Source organism: Notothenia rossii (assembly GCF_949606895.1).
Source record: "Notothenia rossii genome assembly, chromosome: 4".
In the NCBI taxonomy this organism is placed as follows: Eukaryota; Metazoa; Chordata; class Actinopteri; order Perciformes; family Nototheniidae; genus Notothenia; species Notothenia rossii.
This window is the reverse complement of record NC_136902.1, coordinates 95,250,856-95,273,894: the sequence shown is the minus strand read 5'-3', so window position 1 is coordinate 95,273,894 and position 23,039 is coordinate 95,250,856. Positions and strand designations below refer to the sequence as shown.

General features: G+C 42.7%; 1 protein-coding gene across 1 annotated transcript in view; it reads right to left on the bottom strand.

Moving 5' to 3' along the window:
* Positions 1–23,039, bottom strand: part of LOC307035014 (interleukin-1 receptor accessory protein-like) — a gene marked incomplete at its 3' end in the record, with an annotated part of 43,212 nt that overhangs the window by 6,671 nt on the left and 13,502 nt on the right. The window contains 6 exon segments of the mRNA XM_079673939.1: positions 2,554–2,625; positions 3,431–3,599; positions 7,356–7,566; positions 10,429–10,512; positions 11,615–11,810; positions 22,797–22,873. Coding sequence (XP_079530065.1) covers positions 2,554–2,625; positions 3,431–3,599; positions 7,356–7,566; positions 10,429–10,512; positions 11,615–11,810; positions 22,797–22,873 — 809 coding nt within the window.

Below are 23,039 nucleotides of genomic sequence, written 5' to 3'. Positions count from 1 at the left end.
ATGTTGAAAGATTAGTTTAATATCATTTTTTTATTTTGCTATGAAATTCTGAATGAAAGGCTGCGCGTGAGACTGGTTTTTCTCTGGGTTGAGTCGTGGGTTTTTGAGTGAGATGCGGCACAGCAGCCTGTCAGTTTACTCTTGCTAGGTTAGTTTGGCTTTTATCACTTATATTTATCTGCAACAATGGATATCAGGAAGTGGTTCATGAAAGGAATATGGCAACTCAGCGCCAGATGCAGGCACATTAGAAGAACTCAGTTACGTTGCCAACGAGCTAGCAAGCCCGCCAGGGACAAGGGAGGCTGGCTATCAATTATATTTTGAAGAGAAATTGACTCTCAAGCCGGTTCTCTCACAAACTCCTGGGCTGAAGTCGAATAGTCCATCTCTCTTAGGAACCTTCCTAACGGAGTGAAATGACCCGGAAGTCCCTCAGTGGCAGCCATGATAAGTGCCGTTCCAATTCTCCAAATGAAAGGAAAGGAGGTTTCAAGCTTCCTTTATAACCTCCTTTAGCTTAGGAACCACTGGACCTCCCTAACCGAAAGGAGAGGAGAAAGTGCTGCCCCACAATGCATTGCAGCCGCAGCATTTGCCATCACTCAACAGTCTGAATGAATGAAAGAACGAAAGGGCGTTTTCTTTGACTATCTATAGGCAGATACGGGCGTTACGTGAAGCCCGCAAAAGCTGCACCGCATTTAGAGTCGGTTGTGATTGAGAAAGGGAAACCGGCGTAGGACGTGCCGTATGCACTTTCCTCGCCGGTACGCAGTCTTTTATGAATCGGAAAGTGTTGGTGCGTTTTTATTTTCTTTGTCCATAAGCAACCTTCCTACGCACGGCTTTATCAATGAGGCCCCTGAACTTTAGAAAGAACATTCATCCGTTTGCATCGTGCTAATTATTGATCTAATATATCATATTCCAATGACTTGTATATCGACTCTCCTTGCACCATTTGATCTGTGTCATTTTGTTGCTCTGTGGGAGGAGCCTCAGATTTTAAACTATCTAAACTGTAGCTCTGTACCAATGACAATAAAAGCCTTGAACCTTGAATCTTGTATGTTACAGAAAGAAAAAGTGAATCTATGCTTCTAACTGACGTCTTACTGTGTCTACGCACACAGTACATTAACAAGGCAGTCGGTTTTTCACTATTTAACAGTTATTTGATGCATCATGGATCTACTCTGTGGAAGTTACATAAGGTCAGGTTTCTGCAGGATCCTCTCTCTTACTTCCTTAACATGAAGTCATCTGGAAGGTTAGGTTTTACCTGGATCATTTTTACTGATTGACTTCGGAAAAACTGCTTAAATATATGATGTTGTTGTAATACTCGTTTGGGCCACTAGAGGCTGAAGTGCAGAAAGAAACCCTGAGTCTCGAAATAGGACTGAAAGGACTCTCAGTACTTCATTTGAAGGACATGCTGCTCTCTTGGAGTCTGGATTATAACTAAGTACATTTATTAAGTATTTTCATGGACTACAATTCTCAAGGAAATGTTGATCTTTTTACTTCTCTATATGTGTCTGACAGCTTTAGGCCCCGTCCACACGGAGGCGATTTCAGTTGTTTCCGCTAAAGTTCTTTATCGTGTAGACGGTTCGTCCACACGAAGCCGAAACGGAGCGGCGGCTTCGGAGCCCGAAACCGATACACTTTGAAACCGGCTCCCAAAGTGGGTTAGTCTGGAGGCGACACGCTTGCGGCTCCGTGTGTACGCCCTATACGATCTTTTCCTGAATCGATGACGCCGTAGCCCCGCCTCTCCCCACCTCTCCTGCTCACCTCGCGTCATTGCTGATGCGTTTCGCCAACAACAACAACAACAACAACAACATGGCGGGTCACAGGGTTGCGTTCGTGCTCCAGACGCTACTGACCATGCTACAGACGTTAGTGCAACATCTCCAGCTCCTCGACCACAACCATCAGCAGCACGTGGACCTGGAGAACAACATGAACTAGCTAGTTTGTTTGTTTGTGCCTTATGCCCATGCTCGGGGGTCTTCTTCGCTGCTTTTGGTGTATTTAGTGGCGGAAGTACAGCGCCACCTACAGGCCTGGCATATGTACTACAGCATCTCTAGCGGGTCGAGCGGTCTCGTGTGGACGGAAGACTTTCTTGAAATCGACTTTGGTTTCTAAATCGGTTTCGTCTCCGTGTGGACGGGCCTACGTTACTTTACCAAATGTGATTTTTGCATAAAAAGCACAATAGCTGATAAAATATGTTTGTTATAAATTAAACTAGCCGACATTTTATACAAATAGAGTTCATTAAAATAACTAATTAGCCTGTTGAGAGATAATCAATCGGTATACATCAACGTTTATAAATATTCTAAATGATTTATGAATAATTTAGAGTTTCCAAAACATTTTAAAATCTTTTTTCTGATTTGGGGAGCTAGCGTTAGCGTTAGCGTTAGCCACAATCTGAAACTCTTTTTACCGCTTTATACGCGAGGAGAGGAGGAGCCACACTGAAGCTGAACACTACAACTCCCATGATGCAATGCTGCATGCTTCACTCACCCTGTTTGACCGTGAAGATCTGCTCCTTAGCCGGGTTCAAGATGGTCGGATTTTTGGGCAGACCGGGCGAAGCTGAGAGAGAAACAGATTATTAACCTTCTTCATTAAGGTCTGTGGTGTAAATACACACGTGTAGTATAAATATACACACATGTAGTGTAGTATACATATACACATGTAGTATAAATATACACACATGTGTGGTGGTGTGTGTGTGTGTGCGTGTGATCGTGTTCAAATCAATAGGCACGCACTGACTCTAAATAATAATGATCACGCCACCAAACACACATTCAGACTAAAGGAACCAGCCTGTTTGGAAAATGAGAGAAGTAGAAAGTACAGGTATTTGTGTTCAACATGTAAGAAGTAGAAAGTACAGGTATTTGAGTTCAACATGTAAGAAGTAGAAAGTACAGGTATTTGAGTTCAACATGTGAGAAGTAGAAAGTACAGGTATTTGAGTTCAACATGTAAGAAGTAGAAAGTACAGGTATTTGAGTTCAACATGTAAGAAGTAGAAAGTACAGGTATTTGAGTTCAACATGTAAGAAGTAGAAAGTACAGGTATTTGAGTTCAACATGTAAGAAGTAGAAAGTACAGGTATTTGAGTTCAACATGTGAGAAGTAGAAAGTACAGGTATTTGTGTTCAACATGTGAGAAGTAGAAAGTACAGATATTTGAGTTCAAAGTGAAAGAAGTAGAATGTAGAAAGTGGTCAGAAGAATAAGTAGTGGAGTAAAGTACTGAGACCAGAAACATGGACTGAAGTACAGTAACAAAGTATTTGTACTCCACTTCTTCCCACCTCTATACACATGTAGTATAAGTACACACAGTATATATACAGTATATATGTAGTATAGGTGACTCACAGACGGCGCTGAGGTTGATGCTGCGGGTGAAGTTGAGGGGTCTTCCTCTCCTCTGGTAGCTCACGGTGCAGAAGTACAGACCCTCGTAGCTCCCCATCATGACGTGGACCCTCAGGCTGACTCCCCTCAGCTGCCGGTTACCCCCAACGAACGGGGGGTGCTTACATTTCTGACATCACAGAGACACAGGGTTTCAACTACTGAGCTTTAAAGAGACACCTATTATGCAAAATGTCTCTTCTACATCAACATGTGTCCCCTCTGTGTAAAGAGAGTGTGTCCCCTCTCTACACAGAGGGGACACATGTCTCTTCTACATCAGCATGTGTCCCCTCTTCTCCATGTCTCTTCTACATCAACATGTGTCCCCTCTTCTCCATGTCTCTTCTACATCAACATGTGTCCCCTCTTCTCCATGTCTCTTCTACATCAACATGTGTCCCCTCTTCTCCATGTCTCTTCTACATCAACATGTGTCCCCTCTTCTCCATGTCTCTTCTACATCAACATGTGTCCCCTCTTCTTCAAGTCTCTTCTACATCAACATGTGTCCCCTCTTCTCCATGTCTCTTCTACATCAACATGTGTCCCCTCTTCTCCATGTCTCTTCTACATCAACATGTGTCCCCTCTTCTTCATGTCTCTTCTACATCAACATGTGTCCCCTCTTCTTCATGTCTCTTCTACATCAACATGTGTCCCCTCTTCTCCATGTCTCTTCAACATCAACATGTGTCCCCTCTTCTTCATGTCTCTTCTACATCAACATGTGTCCCCTCTTCTCCATGTCTCCTCTACATCAACATGTGTCCCCTCTTCTTCATGTCTCTTCTACATCAACATGTGTCCCCTCTTCTCCATGTCTCTTCTACATCAACATGTGTCCCCTCTTCTTCATGTCTCTTCTACATCAACATGTGTCCCCTCTTCTTCATGTCTCTTCTACATCAACATGTGTCCCCTCTTCTCCATGTCTCTTCTACATCAACATGTGTCCCCTCTTCTCCATGTCTCTTCTACATCAACATGTGTCCCCTCTTCTTCATGTCTCTTCTACATCAAAATGTGTCCCCTCTTCTTCATGTGTCCTCTACATCAACATGTGTCCCCTCTTCTTCATGTCTCCTCTACATCAACATGTGTCCCCTCTTCTCCATGTCTCTTCTACATCAAAATGTGTCCCCTCTTCTTCATGTGTCCTCTACATAAAAATGTGTCCCCTCTTCTTCATGTGTCCTCTACATCAACATGTGTCCCCTCTTCTCCATGTCTCTTCTACATCAACATGTGTCCCCTCTTCTTCATGTGTCCTCTACATCAACATGTGTCCCCTCTTCTTCATGTCTCCTCTACATCAACATGTGTCCCCTCTTCTTCATGTCTCCTCTACATCAACATGTGTCCCCTCTTCTTCATGTGTCCTCTACATCAACATGTGTCCCCTCTTCTTCATGTGTCCTCTACATCAACATGTGTCCCCTCTTCTTCATGTGTCCTCTACATCAACATGTGTCCCCTCTTCTTCATGTGTCCTCTACATCAACATGTGTCCCCTCTTCTCCATGTCTCTTCTACATCAACATGTGTCCCCTCTTCTTCATGTGTCCTCTACATCAACATGTGTCCCCTCTTCTTCATGTCTCCTCTACATCAACATGTGTCCCCTCTTCTTCATGTCTCCTCTACATCAACATGTGTCCCCTCTTCTTCATGTGTCCTCTACATCAACATGTGTCCCCTCTTCTTCATGTGTCCTCTACATCAACATGTGTCCCCTCTTCTTCATGTGTCTTCTACATCAACATGTGTCCCCTCTTCTCAATGTCTCTTCTACATCAACATGTGTCCCCTCTTCTTCATGTGTCCTCTACATCAACATGTGTCCCCTCTTCTCCATGTGTCTTCTACATCAACATGTGTCCCCTCTTCTTCATGTGTCCTCTACATCAACATGTGTCCCCTCTTCTTCATGTGTCCTCTACATCAACATGTGTCCCCTCTTCTTCATGTCTCCTCTACATCAACATGTGTCCCCTCTTCTCCATGTCTCTTCTACATCAACATGTGTCCCCTCTTCTTCATGTCTCTTCTACATCAACATGTGTCCCCTCTTCTCCATGTCTCTTCTACATCAACATGTGTCCCCTCTTCTCCATGTCTCTTCTACATCAACATGTGTCCCCTCTTCTTCATGTCTCCTCTACATCAACATGTGTCCCCTCTTCTTCATGTCTCTTCTACATCAACATGTGTCCCCTCTTCTTCATGTCTCTTCTACATCAACATGTGTCCCCTCTTCTTCATGTCTCTTCTACATCAACATGTGTCCCCTCTTCTTCATGTCTCTTCTACATCAACATGTGTCCCCTCTTCTTCATGTCTCTTCTACATCAACATGTGTCCCCTCTTCTTCATGTCTCTTCTACATCAACATGTGTCCCCTCTTCCTCATGTCTCTTCTACATCAACATGTGTCCCCTCTTCTCCATGTCTCTTCTACATCAACATGTGTCCCCTCTTCTTCATGTCTCTTCTACATCAACATGTGTCCCCTCTTCTTCATGTCTCTTCTACATCAACATGTGTCCCCTCTTCTTCATGTCTCTTCTACATCAACTTGTGTCCCCTCTTCTTCATGTCTCTTCTACATCAACATGTGTCCCCTCTTCTTCATGTCTCTTCTACATCAACATGTGTCCCCTCTTCTCCATGTCTCTTCTACATCAACATGTGTCCCCTCTTCTTCATGTCTCTTCTACATCAACATGTGTCCCCTCTTCTCCATGTCTCTTCTACATCAACATGTGTCCCCTCTTCTTCATGTGTCCTCTACATCAACATGTGTCCCCTCTTCTTCATGTCTCTTCTACATCAACATGTGTCCCCTCTTCTTCATGTCTCTTCTACATCAACATGTGTCCCCTCTTCTCCATGTCTCTTCTACATCAACATGTGTCCCCTCTTCTTCATGTCTCTTCTACATCAACATTCGTCCCCTCTTCTTCATGTCTCTTCTACATCAACATGTGTCCCCTCTTCTCCATGTCTCTTCTACATCAACATGTGTCCCCTCTTCTCCATGTCTCTTCTACATCAACATTCGTCCCCTCTTCTCCATGTCTCTTCTACATCAACATGTGTCCCCTCTTCTCCATGTCTCTTCTACATCAACATGTGTCCCCTCTTCTCCATGTCTCTTCACATCAACATGTGTCCCCTCTGTGGAAAGAGACTCTGAAAGTTTCAGGAACAAAGATTCTCTCTCTTTTTGATCTATTTCTATAAAAACCTGTCTGAAAATGAGCTGATCAGATTTTGGCCACTTTATGATGTCATAACGATGTTTTGTCTTGTGTAGCCATTAGCCAATCAGCAACAAGGTAACCCCCCCCCCCCCCCCCCCCCTTATCATCTGAATCTCCTCTAGAGCTCCATTGAGTTCTTTGTAACCAAATCTCTCTCAGAGGGGCGTGGGGAGGGGCTCCTGATTTTCATCTAAAGTAACAGATAGAGAATCAGCACTTTGGAAACAGGGCTGAAACAGAGGGGATTATGGGTAATGTTGCAATGATCTGTTTTGAATTTTGAATTTTTGGAGAAAAAGTCAGTTTTTGGAGTGTTTGGAGAAAAAGTCAGATTTTTTTGAAAAAGTCAGAATTTTCAGATTTTTTTGAAAAAGATAATATTTTGAGAAAAAATCTGATTTTTGAGAAAGTCTATGCTAAAGGTATCAACTGTAGCTGTGAACATGACAGGATGTGTGATTACCTAGAAGAGCATCAGGACTGTTTGAGGCATATGATAGCTATGTGATTAACATGATGATTCAGCCTCTATGGAGAGAGACATATGACAAGCATGCTCATTTCTGACGTGGAGCTAATCTGAAGTAAACATTGAATACTGGGTGTTATTATTCCCTCACATTGTACCAGGTGACGGAGATGGTGTTGTTGTCGGCCATCTTGGCGGCCTCCTTCAGGTCGGGGCAGTCCATCGTCCCTCCCGTCTGGAAGGGGATGACCTGCCGGGTCGATTCCCAGGCGACGGGGGGGTCGCAGTCGTTGGCGCGGAGCACCTCGCTGGGCCGCAGGACGGAGAGACGCATCGCCATCTTACTGCACGACGTCTTGTTCCTAAGGAGAGACGGACAGTAGCTGTGTTGCTGCTTTCTGGGGCTTTTATTTTGAAAAACAAGCATAAACCTGAGCTGAAAACATGGTCCATCCTTCCTTCCATAAAGTAACTATGGGCTTTTATTTTGAAGAACAAGCATAAATCTGAGCTGAAAACATGGTCCATCCTTCCTTCCATAAAGTAACTATGGGCTTTTATTTTGAAAAACAAGCATAAATCCGAGCCTCCTGTAATGGTGCAGTCACTTTCTGGGGCTTTTATTTTGAAAAACAAGCCTAAACCGGAGCTTTCGATTACCACAATGTCAACTTTTAGGTCTTTTATTTTGAAAAACAAGCCTATACCTGAGCTTTCTATTACCACAAAGTCACTTTCTAGGGCTTTTATTTTGAAAAACAAGTCTAAATCTGAGCTTTCTCTAATGGTGAAGTTACTTTCTAGGGCTTTTATTTTGAAAAACAAGCCTCACCAGGCGTTTTCTGTAAGTATACGTTAAAGTACGGGCCTCTTCATGATCGTCCTGTTGGTATTCAGTTACTCTATGGGGCTTTTATTTTGAAAAAAAGCCTCAATCTGAGATATTAGTTATCATAAAGGGATTTATTCTGAAAAACACATCCCATCCTAAGCTTCCAGTGAGGACATATACACTCTATGGGGCTTTTATTCTGAAAAAGATGTCCCATCCTAAGCTTCCTGTGAGGATAAAGTAACTCTGTGGGGCTTTTATTGTGAAAAACATGCCTCTTCTGGAACAACCATGTGTGTTATTTATTCACTGCACAATAAAAAAAAAACGACATTTCCTTTCTGTCTTTCAAAATAAAAGTCTCTCAGCGTTTTGTCGCTGTTGCTCCAGAATGAGGTCACAGTGGAGAGAAACGTTCCACGTGTTCTGAACAGTCATTTTACCAGAGCTGAGTGCGTCAGACAGCAAACAGGAAGTGAGTTCTGACCACACAGGAAGTGAAAGCAGAGCGCAATGGGCTGTGAAATAAACCTGTTTGTGTCTCACTCACTATCTCTGAAACTAACACGAACTAAAACAGATACCTCATTTACCTCAACAAATAAATACAAATGTTTTATTTTATTTAATTAATTTAATGTTAATGTTAATTTAATGACCGTTCTACTTTAATATATTTAATTTAATTAGATTTACTTTTTTTTTAAAACTTTTTTAATTTGTATTTCATTTTATTTACTTCATTTATCTTAAAGGTCCCATGTCATGTCCATTTCTACTGATCATAGTTCCATTGATGAGGTCTACTAGAATAGATTTATATTGTCCAATGTTCCTAACTCACATTGGTTTCTCAAACAGCATCTCTGTATAGTCTGTGCATTCACTCTCTGTCCTACACGCCTTGCTGGAGCTCCTGCCCCCCCCCCCCCCCCCCATGAGCCCACTGTGCTCTGATTGGTCAGCTCGCCCACTCTGTTCTGATGAGACCACCGTTACAGTGGAACATCAGTGATGATGTTTTACAATGGCGTTTGTTAGCAACCAGGAAATGACACCAGTAAGGACAAACCGATGAGAATGCTGCGTGGGGTCTCTGGGTGCCGTGTTGGGGGACGTTGGGGGGCTCGCTGCTCCGCCCTTTGAGGCTCGAGGAGCGGACAGTGAGAGCTAGATTACTGGTGTCGTTCCCTAGTTGCTGCGTGGGGTCTGGGCTCCTGCTGAGTGAGTGTGTGTGCCAGGCTTGGAATTTCGTCATTTTAGGGGCAAGGCCATTTGGCCTTTGGTGTCACACGTTTTTTCAGGGCACAAAGGCCATCGAGGGAAACATTTGGATTTGGAGCTTACAAATAAATAACTTCACTTTCTGATAAGAAAAACACACAAATGACATGGAAAACAAATCACTGTTTTAATCATCATATAGGCCTATGCCTACTTAGTATTATATAAAATACTTTACTTTGAATAATTAGTGTTTGGTATGTTTTCCATACTTCTCCCATTCACAAATCCAAAATCAAATCAAAAAAATCTAAAATTATATTAATATGTACCCTAACAAATATATTCAATTTCAGAGCAGAAGAAAGGGTCAAACTCTGCACATACATCGTGTGTGTGTGTGTGTGTGTGTGTGTGTGTGTGTGTGTGTGTGTGTGTCTGTGTGTGTGTGTGTGTGTGTGTGTGTGTGTGAGTGTGAGAGATTTCATTCATGTTGTATTTGTATCGTTTCCCACTGGGTATTGTCAACATACTAAACTGAGTATTTTTGACACACTATACCGAGGCCACTCACTAGAGGAGAGGAATATTGCCTCATAAGTTCAGTTATAAGTTAGCAAAATCAATCAAATGTCGGTCAATTATGCGTTTCAGTTGAATAGGATTTAAGAAACAAAGCGTGCCTCAGAGTGCTCATAATAAGGGGAAATATGAATAAACTTGCCTTGCCTTGAGCTTTTCTGTTTGTTTGTCCTGATATTTACGTAATTTACGGTCATTTTTAACGTGTCATACTATGTCATCTCTTAAAAATGACTCAACATACGGAATTTTTGATATTTTGGACATGCTATACTATGTAGTTTCCTCAGATATTTGCGATGTTTTTTACAGATATACGTGTGTGTGTGTGTGTGTGTGTGTGTGTGTGTGTGTGTGTGTGTGTGTGTGTGTGTGTGTGTGTGTGTGTGTTTGTGTGTCCAGGGGCAGCAGACAGGTCTTCTCAGTGTTAGAGTGTGACTCTGCACACCGTTCACATGCAGAAGCTACAGAACACAAGGACACGGGTCAGGACCGGAGAAGCAGGACACGGGACCGTGAATAGGTCCTTCATGAGTTTCTTACCTGCTAAGACAGTGATAACTAAAGGTGTGATGACGTCTCTCACCTCAGCATGCAGATGTAGAGTCCGGTGTCGGCGGCGCTGCTCGGCTGGAGCCAGAGTCTGACTCCGTCTCTGCTGATTCTGGAGCTGCACAAACACACCAGAACCAGAACTGATGTTAGCTGCTGACGCTAACGCGCCTCCATGGATCCTGTCTGACGGGAAATCATTCAAACACTCGCTCACTGAGTTAGAATCCATGCTGGCGCTCTACAGGCTGAAGGAGGAGAAAGACCAAGGCTGCATATCGTTAGAATATGAATATTGGGATATGAGATTAGATATATTGTGGAAATGTATAATAAGTGTCATTTAATCCTACATTCGTCTCTGCACCTTCCTGAGGAACTGTAATCTGTGGGGTTTTAAAACACGTCTGGAGCACCGGAGGACGACCAGATGGGTGTGGTCTGCCAGTGGGTAGATTGTAATAAGATCAAAGAAGATAAGATATCCTTTAATAATCCTCATTTTGGGAAATGCTTTTGTTGTTGAACTGGGACCTCTCCATGCTGCCTTCAGGGACCAATAGCACTAGGGAGATGCTGCCTTCAGGGACCAACAGCACTAGGGAGATAATGCCTTCAAGGACCAACAGCACTAGGGAGATGCTGCCTTCAGGGACCAACAGCACTAGGGAGATGCTGCCTTCAGGGACCAACAGCACTAGGGAGATGCTGCCTTCAGGGACCAACAGCACTAGGCTGCCTTCAGGGACCAACAGCACTAGGGAGATGCTGCCTTCAGGGACCAACAGCACTAGGCTGCCTTCAGGGACCAACAGCACTAGGGAGATGCTGCCTTCAGGGACCAACAGCACTAGGGAGATGCTGCCTTCAGGGACCAACAGCACTAGGCTGCCTTCAGGGACCAACAGCACTAGGGAGATGCTGCCTTCAGGGACCAACAGAACTAGGGAGATAATGCCTTCAGGGACCAACAGCACTAGGGAGGTGCTGCCTTCAGGGACCAACAGCACTAGGCTGCCTTCAGGGACCAACAGCACTAGGGAGATGCTGCCTTCAGGGACCAACAGCACTAGGGAGATGCTGCCTTCAGGGACCAACAGCACTAGGGAGATGCTGCCTTCAGGGACCAACAGCACTAGGGAGATGCTGCCTTCAGGGACCAACAGAAATGCTACATGATGTTAATGCTGAAGGTACCTAATGATAGTATCTGTGTGTACCTGTAGGCGAGGGGCTGCTCCAGGTCGTGGCCCTCCGGCAGGCGGTACCAGAACAGGTTGTGTCCGGTGCTCTGAGTGGAGGAGTAGTTGTAGACGGAGGGGTGAGAGAAGAGAGGGCAGGACAGCCAGCCCACCTCCCCCTCCAGCACAGAGACCCCTTGATCACTGGACTCCCCCCAGTCGAAGCACATGGGCTCTGATGGAGACAAACATCAGCCATCACCATCATTACAAAACGCTCACTGCGATATAACATGTGCAACATTATTATGATTAATAATATTTTATGATAACGTGGAATTACGTTCTTCTGATCTACTAAATAATGTTAATATTTACATTCATTTACCACTACTACCCCTCCCCCCTCTGATACAAGAGCGTCTGACTGAGTCTTCCCAGCATCTCTGTGGTCAGAAAGGTTCGTTATCTGATGAGTATCTGAAGGGGAGACTCAGCGTCTCTCCTCTGGACCCCGTTGTGATGAAGTTATTCTCTAACGTTATAATGTGGTTACGATGGACGGAGGAGCGTCTCTCTCTCTGGACGGCGTCCAGACGGCCGATTGAAGGACTTTATGAGCGCATCAAACAGAGCTTAGTGGCTCCGCCGTTAAATGGCTTGTGACAGGAAGACATTATTACACTGCCATGCATTAAAACACTGAGACCCCCCCCCCCCCCCCCCCCCCCGCACTCTGTAATCAGAGGCTCTCTCTGAGATTAAAACGCTGCTGATCATCCACTTCTCCTTACGAACGCTGTGCAGCTGAGACAGAGACAGCAGCGAGATGTCAGGCGATGCTTTTGGGCTGAGAACACGTTTTCTGAGCCCTAAAATACGTCTTCAATGGAGGCCGAGGGAGCCCCTGAAGCTCAGACACTGATGTCTGATGTTAAGATGATATTGCTCTACATGAATGACAGAGCTTCAATCGTCTCAAGTAATTATTAAAATCGGGTTTTTAAACTAACAGAAACAAAAGAAGAGCTCTTATAATAAATGTACCTTGAGAGGCAGTGAGCTATTTAGATAGCAAACGTTGGGGACACTTTGAGGCCCCGTCCACACGGAGACGTTTTCAGTTGTATCCGCTACAGTTCTTTATCGTATAGACGCTTTGTCCACACGAAGCCGAAACAAATTAAGTAGTGTGAACTCTAAATAAATACATACATTCACTAACTTCAATATTTTTAGTTCCTGCAACGTTTTCTTAGTTTTTGAGTTAATTTAATTGATATCCCTTCATTGACGGAACAAAATGTAATGTAATGTTTATCATCGTTGATCATGGGTAATGTAGTTTAAACAACCTAATCCCCAATGCTGAACTATTATAAAAATGATTAGGTGTGTAAACTCTACATTCCTGCTACACACTATTTCTTAGTGTTTACGTTCATTTAACTGTTACTCCGTGTTGTCCATGGTAGCATCTGCTGAGGATCATGGGTAATGTAGTTTAAACGACTTTCTAACATGTGGGTAGAGAAGCCAAACGACTCAAACTGATGACTGCATTAAATAACTGCAAATCCATCAGATCAGAGACTCATCGGGACATCAGCAGGAGAGGACTCTTTAAAGTAGAGACACTACATGCTGATATACACCTGAACATCAGCAGGAGAGGACTCTTTAAAGTAGAGACACTACATAATGATATACACCTGAACATCAGCAGGAGAGAACTCTTTAAAGTAGAGACACTACATACTGATATACACCTGAACATCAGCAGGAGAGGACTCTTTAAAGTAGAGACACTACATACTGATATACAGCTGAACATCAGCAGGAGAGGACTCTTTAAAGTAGAGACACTACATACTGATATACACCTGAACATCAGCAGGAGAGGACTCTTTAAAGTAGAGACATTCCATACTGATATACACCTGGACATCAGCAGGAGAGGACTCTTTAAAGTAAAGACACTACATACTGATATACACCTGAACATCAGCAGGAGAGGACTCTTTAAAGTAGAGACACTACATACTGATATACACCTGAACATCAGCAGGAGAGGACTTTTTAAAGTAGAGACACTACATACTGATATACACCTGAACATCAGCAGGAGAGGACTCTTTAAAGTAGATACACTACATACTGATATACACCTGAACATCAGCAGGAGAGGACTCTTTAAAGTAGAGACACTACATACGGATATACACCTGAACATCAGCAGGAGAGGACTCTTTAAAGTAGAGACACTACATACTGATATACACCTGAACATCAGCAGGAGAGGACTCTTTAAAGTAGAGACACTACATACTGATATACACCTGAACATCAGCAGGAGAGGACTCTTTAAAGTAGAGACACTACAAACTGATATACACCTGAACATCAGCAGGAGAGGACTCTTTAAAGTAGAGACACTACATACTGATATACACCTGAACATCAGCAGGAGAGGACTCTTTAAAGTAGAGACACTACATACTGATATACACCCGAACATCAGCAGGAGAGGACTCTTTAAAGTAGAGACACTACATACTGATATACACCTGAACATCAGCAGGGGAGGACTCTTTAAAGTAGAGACACTACATACTGATATACACCTGAACATCAGCAGGAGAGAACTCTTTAAAGTAGAGACACTACATACTGATATACACCTGAACATCAGCAGGAGAGGACTCTTTAAAGTAGAGACACTACATACTGATATACACCTGAACATCAGCAGGAGAGGACTTTTTAAAGTAGAGACACTACATACTGATATACACCTGAACATCAGCAGGAGAGGACTCTTTAAAGTAGATACACTACATACTGATATACACCTGAACATCAGCAGGAGAGGACTCTTTAAAGTAGAGACACTACATACTGATATACACCTGAACATCAGCAGGAGAGGACTCTTTAAAGTAGAGACACTACATACTGATATACCCCTGAACATCAGCAGGAGAGGACTCTTTAAAGTAGAGACACTACATACTGATATACACCTGAACATCAGCAGGAGATGACTCTTTAAAGTAGAGACACTACATACTGATATACACCTGAACATCAGCAGGAGAGGACTCTTTAAAGTAGAGACACTACATACTGATATACACCTGAACATCAGCAGGAGAGGACTCTTTAAAGTAGAGACACTACTGATATACACCTGAACATCAGCAGGAGAGGACTCTTTAAAGTAGAGACACTACTGATAAACACCTGAACATCAGCAGGAGAGGACTCTTTAAAGTAGAGATACTACTGATATACACCTGAACATCAGCAGGAGAGGACTCTTTAAAGTAGAGACACTACATACTGATATACACCTGAACATAAGCAGGAGAGGACTCTTTAAAGTAGAGACACTACATACTGATATACACCTGAACATCAGCAGGAGAGGACTCTTTAAAGTAGAGACACTACATACTGCTATACACCTGAACATCAGCAGGAGAGGACTCTTTAAAGTAGAGACACTACATACTGATATACACCTGAACATCAGCAGGAGAGGACTCTTTAAAGTAGAGACATTCCATACTGATATACACCTGGACATCAGCAGGAGAGGACTCTTTAAAGTAAAGACACTACATACTGATATACACCTGAACATCAGCAGGAGAGGACTCTTTAAAGTAGAGACACTACATACTGATATACACCTGAACATCAGCAGGAGAGGACTCTTTAAAGTAGAGACACTACATACTGATAAACACCTGAACATCAGCAGGAGAGGACTCTTTAAAGTAGATACACTACATACTGATATACACCTGAACATCAGCAGGAGAGGACTCTTTAAAGTAGAGACACTACATACTGATATACCCCTGAACATCAGCAGGAGAGGACTCTTTAAAGTAGAGACACTACATACTGATATACACCTGAACATCAGCAGGAGATGACTCTTTAAAGTAGAGACACTACATACTGATATACACCTGAACATCAGCAGGAGAGGACTCTTTAAAGTAGAGACACTACATACTGATATACACCTGAACATCAGCAGGAGAGGACTCTTTAAAGTAGAGACACTACTGATATACACCTGAACATCAGCAGGAGAGGACTCTTTAAAGTAGAGACACTACTGATAAACACCTGAACATCAGCAGGAGAGGACTCTTTAAAGTAGAGACACTACTGATATACACCTGAACATCAGCAGGAGAGGACTCTTTAAAGTAGAGACACTACATACTGATATACACCTGAACATCAGCAGGAGAGGACTCTTTAAAGTAGAGACACTACATACTGATATACACCTGAACATCAGCAGGAGAGGACTCTTTAAAGTAGAGACACTACATACTGATATACACCTGAACATCAGCAGTAGAGGACTCTTTAAAGTAGAGACACTACATTCTGATATACACCTGAACATCAGCAAGAGATTACTCTTTAAAGTAGAGACACTACATACTGATATACACCTGAACATCAGCAGGAGAGGACTCTTTAAAGTAGAGACACTACATACTGATATACACCTGAACATCAGCAGGAGAGGACTCTTTAAAGTAGAGACACTACATACTGATATACTAGAGACACTACATACTGATATGCACCTGAACATCAGCAGGAGAGGACTCTTTAAAGTAGAGACACTACATACTGATATACACCTGAACATCAGCAGGAGAGGACTCTTTAAAGTAGAGACACTACATACTGATATACACCTGAACATCAGCAGGAGAGGACTCTTTAAAGTAGAGACACTACATACTGATATACACCTGAACATCAGCAGGAGAGGACTCTTTAAAGTAGAGACACTACATACTGATATACACCTGAACATCAGCAGGAGAGGACTCTTTAAAGTAGAGACACTACATACTGATATACACCTGAACATTAGCAGGGGAGGTATGACAGTATGAAACATTTACAAACAATAAATTCAACAATTTAGATTTATTTTTGGGATATTTTTCAGAATAGATCACATAGTGGCACATTATCTTTAGTATTAAATACATTTGTTAAAATATTAACATTTTAATGATATATTTTTTAGTTTTTAAATTGCTGGGAAACCTGAGCTTCCAGGTGAAAACCACTCAAACTACATTCTTTTTTTCATGACGACAGAATTTGGGAAAGCCCAGTAATCCCAGATCCTCTCATAACGCGGGCGAACCCTCCAGGGAAACCCTACAGACCTCTAAATAAATCTAATTAAAGTGGACTTCCTTTTAGTCACCTCATCATCTTCACCCTCATCTTCATCAGCGTTGCCTCCCAGATCTAATAACTCTTCCTTCTCCTCCTCCTCACATCGTTCCTTTAGTTTCAGTGTTTGGTTTTCCTTTCTCAAAGCAGCTATCTCTCCATCTCTCTCCTCGACACATCGTTACTTCAGTTCTTCCAGTTCCACGTTTTCCTTTCTCAACGCGTCCATCTCTGCTTCCTTCTCCTCCACACAAGGTTTCTTCACTCGTCTGAGATCCTGGTTCTCCTTCCTCAAGGCGGCCATCTCTCGTTCGGCCTTCTCCTGTGGCTTGAGGAGTTTTCCATATTTCCATTTCAGGACTCCAAAGTCTACACTCAAGACCCTCAGCTCATACGTCGTACGACGTTGTTTAGTCGGATCATCTTCACAAGTGAACACCACTTTGGGGTTTTTTGTGGAGTAAATTCACCCTGCAGACGTTTCAGTCCAACCATTACATGGAGCCCCCGTTAGCTAACCAGCAGCTCTTTAGAGAAGTCCATCAGGACACAGAAAGCAGACAGGATGCAGGATCAGGCCTGTCAGACGGGAGGAGTTGGCCACAGCGTGAAAATGAAAGTCCTGGAACATGATATGAGAGTCTTGAGAGTAGCCTGTGAGGTCCTGAATCTGAAATATGGAAAGCTCCTCAAGCCGAACGAGAGATGGCCGCCTTGAGGAAGGAGAACCAGGATCTTAAAGAACTCAAAGAACCTCGTGTTGAGGAGAAGGATGCAGAGATAGCTGTTTTACTAAAGACCAACCAGGAGCTCAAAGAACTGAAGGAGCGGTTGCTTGAGGAGGAAGAGGGAGAGATGGCCGATTTGAGAAAGGAGAACCAGGAACTCCAACTTCAGAAGGAGCGTTGTGTTGAGGAGGAAGAGGGAGAGGTGGTGGCTTTGAAGAGGGAAAACCTGAAGGTGAAACTACAGACTCAGAGTTCTCTGGAGGAGAAGGAGGGAGAGGTGGACGCCTTGAGACAGGAAAACCAAACGCTGAAACTGAAGGATGTTTGTGAGGAGGAGAAGGAAGAGTTATTAGATCTGGGAGGCAAGGCTGATGAAGATGAGGGTGAAGATGAACTTAACGAATGGATGGAAAACCAGGAACTGGAACAACAGAAGGAACGCCATGTTTAGTTTGTAGTCCATGATTAGTTTGTAGTCCATGTTTAGTTTGTAGTCCATGATTAGTTTGTAGTCCATGTTTAGTTTGTAGTCCATGTTTAGTTTGTAGTCCATGTTTAGTTTGTAGTCCATGATTAGTTCGTAGTCCATGATTAGTTTGTAGTCCATGATTAGTTTAGGTTCGGTCATGTCTTATTGTTCTCTTGTTAACTTATTGTCCCTCATGTCTGATCTAATCTCTGTTTTTTGTGGAACTGTCTTTGTGTCTGTGTGAGTTTGTAAAGTGTCTATGTGTCTATTAATCAAATGCATTATTATTATTATTATTATTATTATTATCAAAGGCTATTTTAAGCCCTTAGAGTAAAACAAACCCTGATTCAGTGCCCATAAAAAGACATCAGGTAGAGACCTACAAATTAAATAAAAATAGAACATTTGATTTCTTTTTCATTTGATCCCCCGTCACCAGAGATTTAGTTATTAGAGTCTAAGTAGAGAATTAAACTCCGTGTGTAGGATTGGCCAGAAGCTAGCCAATGAACAGTGTCCTGTTTTGGGTCCGGAGCCTCAGTTTGAGACCCTGTAGTTAGTGTAGGACACTTTCAGCCCCACTGCTCCCAGGATCCTGTGCTCTGAACGCTAGATTAATGGAGGCTCCCTACACCTTCAGTACAGTGTGTGTGTGTGTGTGTGTGTGTGTGTGTGTGTGTGTGTGTGTGTGTGTGTGTGTGTGTGTGTGTGTGTGTGTCTGTCTTGGTAATTGACCTGTCAGGTTTTCCTGCCCAGAGTATTAGTCTTTCTATTAAAACCTTCTCCAACACACATCCACCTCCCTCACTATCCACCCATCCGTCTACACACACACACACACACACACACACACACACACACCCACACACACACACACACACACACACACACACACACACACACACACACACACACACACACACACACACACACACACACACACACACACACACACACACACACACACACACACACACACACACACACACACACACACACACACACACACACACACACACTAACGGCTGCTCGGTGTAAAGACTGTAATAAATGTAGGGGCAGATTTTTATGTTTATTCTGCAAGACCTGAACATTTTCACAAAAACTAGATCCTGAGCTCTGACATGACTCAGCATTTCCTCCCTTCCTGTCCCCTGGTCTGGAGGTCAATGGTTTCTGGATGGGTTTTTGGTTGTTATCGTGAAATAAGGTCTGTGGTTGACACAAGCTGCAGAGATTTTAACATTTTGTTCTACGACATAATATACGTCAGTAAATACCCCACTGGTGGATTAAAAACAGAGGTTGTTTACAAGTGTCTAAATGAGACGACTAAACGTCATCACGCCCAACATTAGCCTCCTTTAGCTTAGCAGTGGTGACGTGAAGTCATGTGACCGTGCTGTAGTTCCTTTATAGCCCAACATTAGCCTCCTTTAGCTTAGCAGTGGTGACGTGAAGTCATGTGACCGTGCTGTAGTTCCTTTATAGCCCAACATTAGCCTCCTTTAGCTTAGCGGTGGTGACGTGAAGTCATGTGACCGTGCTGTAGTTCCTTTATAGCCCAACATTAGCCTCCTTTAGCTTAGCGGTGGTGAAGTGAAGTCATGTGACCGTGCTGTAGATCCTTTATAGCCCAACATTAGCCACCTTTAGCTTAGCGGTGGTGAAGTGAAGTCATGTGACCGTGCTGTAGTTCCTTTATAGCCAAACATTAGCCACCTTTAGCTTAGCGGTGGTGAGGTGAAGTCATGTGACCGTGCTGTAGTTCCTTTATAGCCCAACATTAGCCTCCTTTAGCTTAGAGGTGGTGACGTGAAGTCATGTGACCGTGCTGTAGTTCCTTTATAGCCCAACATTAGCCTCCTTTAGCTTAGCGGTGGTGACGTGAAGTCATGTGACCGTGCTGTAGTTCCTTTATAGCCCAACATTAGCCTCCTTTAGCTTAGCAGTGGTGACGTGAAGTCATGTGACCGTGCTGTAGTTCCTTTATAGCCCAACATTAGCCTCCTTTAGCTTAGCGGTGGTGACGTGAAGTCATGTGACCGTGCTGTAGTTCCTTTATAGCCCAACATTAGCTTAACTTCGGAAAACATAAAGTGGTGTTAACATGTGTAGATTATCCTGCTGAACTAAACGTTTGTTTGACTCAGAGATCATTTTCTGACGTCTCACAGAGGAATCCTGTTGGCTTTTAGTGTATGTCGAACTTCCCCTTCGATTCCATTGGCTCTAACGGTTCAAAAGAGATGTCAATCATCAAAATTGACCCATGGGTTCCAGAGAAACGGCAAATACACCCACATCCACCCAAATGACCCCAGAGGTGTCTTTTTTTGCTAAATCTCTCTAAAAAGGTCAAATATCACTTGTTTTGCATCAATCTTGATACAGGGTACTTATTATATGTTATAGCTTGGATTCCTAAAGCTTTTAGTCTCCGATCCCATTATTCAAGGGTGGTTTTCACTATAGGTAATGTTTTTTTGGACTTTGAGGAAAAGGGTTATTTATGTACCCCTGAAGTGAAGATATGGTCATTTGTTCTGGGAATGTCGTTTTCGAGCCTGAGACCTGAAAAACAGGTTAGAATGATAAAAACGCTGCTGAAGTTAATCCATAGGTTAATCCAATGTGTCTGTGTCACTTTAAAATGATTTCTGATAATCCATCAGCAATAAATCTAGCTTTCAGTTTTCAGATTTCAGAGCGTAAGATAGCTTTTGCTTTGGGCAAACTGCGTGCGCATAGCTTGTGAGACTTGTGTTTTGTTTCGGTAAAAATGTTTCGTATCGTCAGGTAGCTGAGTTTCTTCCCGTTAAGTGGGTATGACACATTAATAGGTTTTTAAATGTTAATTAGCCCTGAGATGCTGTTTCTTGCAGATATTGCGTTTTTGCCCCCGCCCGCGGGTCCGTGGGGCTCAACAGATTAATGCATTTTTTTTTCTATTTGAGACGTTTACATGTTGGATTGTTTATTTATTATATATATAAATAATTTATCGAATATCTTTTTATGCTGCTGCAACGCAAACAAGTACTTCTTATCTTATTCTCCCCCAACAATGTACATCCATCCATCCCTCCAATCTCTCACATTTTACATCAACCCTTCCTCACCTTAATATTAATTTAACTTGCCATCCCTCCTCCCTCCCCCATTTTACATCAATCCTTCCTCCTGTTAACATTAATTTAACATCCATCCTCCCTCCCCCCCTGTATCCCCCCCTCTTCCCCCCCCCCCCTCAGACAGTGTTAGATGACCTTCCTCTTCTGCTTTTAATTAACCCGAGTCTGCAGAGCAGCAGATTCTTCAGTGTGGACGCTCGTAAAAAATATATATCAGGATCATATTTCCTGTTTTCTAAATATCCTTCACCTGGGAAGCCCACGTAAACAGATCCATGAAGCTGTGTGTGTTTCTGAGCGTTCACATCAGCAGCTTCACTCAAACACAACACATCAAACCGCATCTGCACCTCACATTCATTAAGATGAATTATGTGCCAATTACTTTTTAGTATTTATAAAGCGTGGTGGAAAATGTCCACCCCAGTCCAGGTGATTCTTAAATGAGCAAAGATATTCACTTCAATATGATCATAATAATAATAATAATAATAATAATAATAATAATAATACATGGGATTTTTATAGCATTCTTCCTAATGCTCAAAGACGCTTTACATAACATCAACAAATACAACAAAATATGATATAAAACTGAGAAAATCAGAAATTATCAAGAATTTTGAGGCTTAAAAACTGCATTTTCTGACATTTTTCCATAAAGAATAAATATTACAAATAATAAAAATACAAATAAATGCTGCTGTTGATCAACTAATGGCCATTAAAACAATTAAAACAATTAAAACCATTAACGTAATAGGGCTTTTACTAACGATTCATCTGCTGATTCTCATTGGACTCCTTCGTTTACCTCCTGAACACAGTGACATCACTACGGAAAAATCGCGCTCCTATTGGCTAGCGTTCCAACATATTGTACGTGATAGTCTAAGGGGCGGGACATCTCGAAGCTGTTGACCAATCACAACAGAGCTGGCCAGCGAACCAAATTCAATCTCAGAGAATAACAATTAAAAGTAAAGATTAAAAAAAAATATCTGGATAAATCGTTTTCTTTTGCTTTTACTACTTTCTACCATCTAAAAAACATCACAACAATAAACCCTCATAAAGTCATGACTGTATTGTCACAGATCTGAAAACACCCAGCAGGTACTTCCGGACTCAGAATTCAGACTTTTTTCTGAAAATTAAAGAATTCTGACTTTTCCTGAAAAATTGAAAAATTCTATATTTCTAACTTTTTCCTCCAACACATTGTACGTGATAGGCTAAGGGGGCGGGACATCTCTGAGCTGGTTGACCAATCAAAACAGAGCCGGCCATCTAACCAATCAGAGCAAACTGGGCTCTGGTTTCAGACAGAGGGTGAAAAGAGGTGCTGCAGCACAGCAACATTAAAGCATGGAGACATGTCCCAGTGGAGACATGTCCCAGTAGAGACATGTCCCAGTGGAGACATGTCCCGGTGGAGACATGTCCCGGTAGAGACATGTCCCAGTGGAGACATGTCCCAGTAGAGACATGTCCCAGTGGAGACTTTTGATGACATGCTGACGACTTGTTTACACTTCGTAAAGGCTGCAGCTCTATAGAAACAGATGAAACCACTACATATTATGAAATGGCATCAGTAGTTAACTCTCCTCTAACACACTCCATCAACCTATCAACAATCACCAGCTGGTACTAACCTGTCGGCTGATTGACAGCTGGTTTGATCCCGCACACAGCGAGGAGGAGGAAAAGGAAGGTGGAGACGATGGACGCCCTGCAGAGAGAGAGACTGTTAATGATCACACGTTTCTAACAACAGAGAATGTCCTGAAAATGATTTGAAACGTGTCGAAACATTTTCAGATGATTCCAAGCACAGAAACAGGAGAACATGCAGAATGCATTGGGAAATAATCCCAGAGGAAATGTTGGAAAAAATG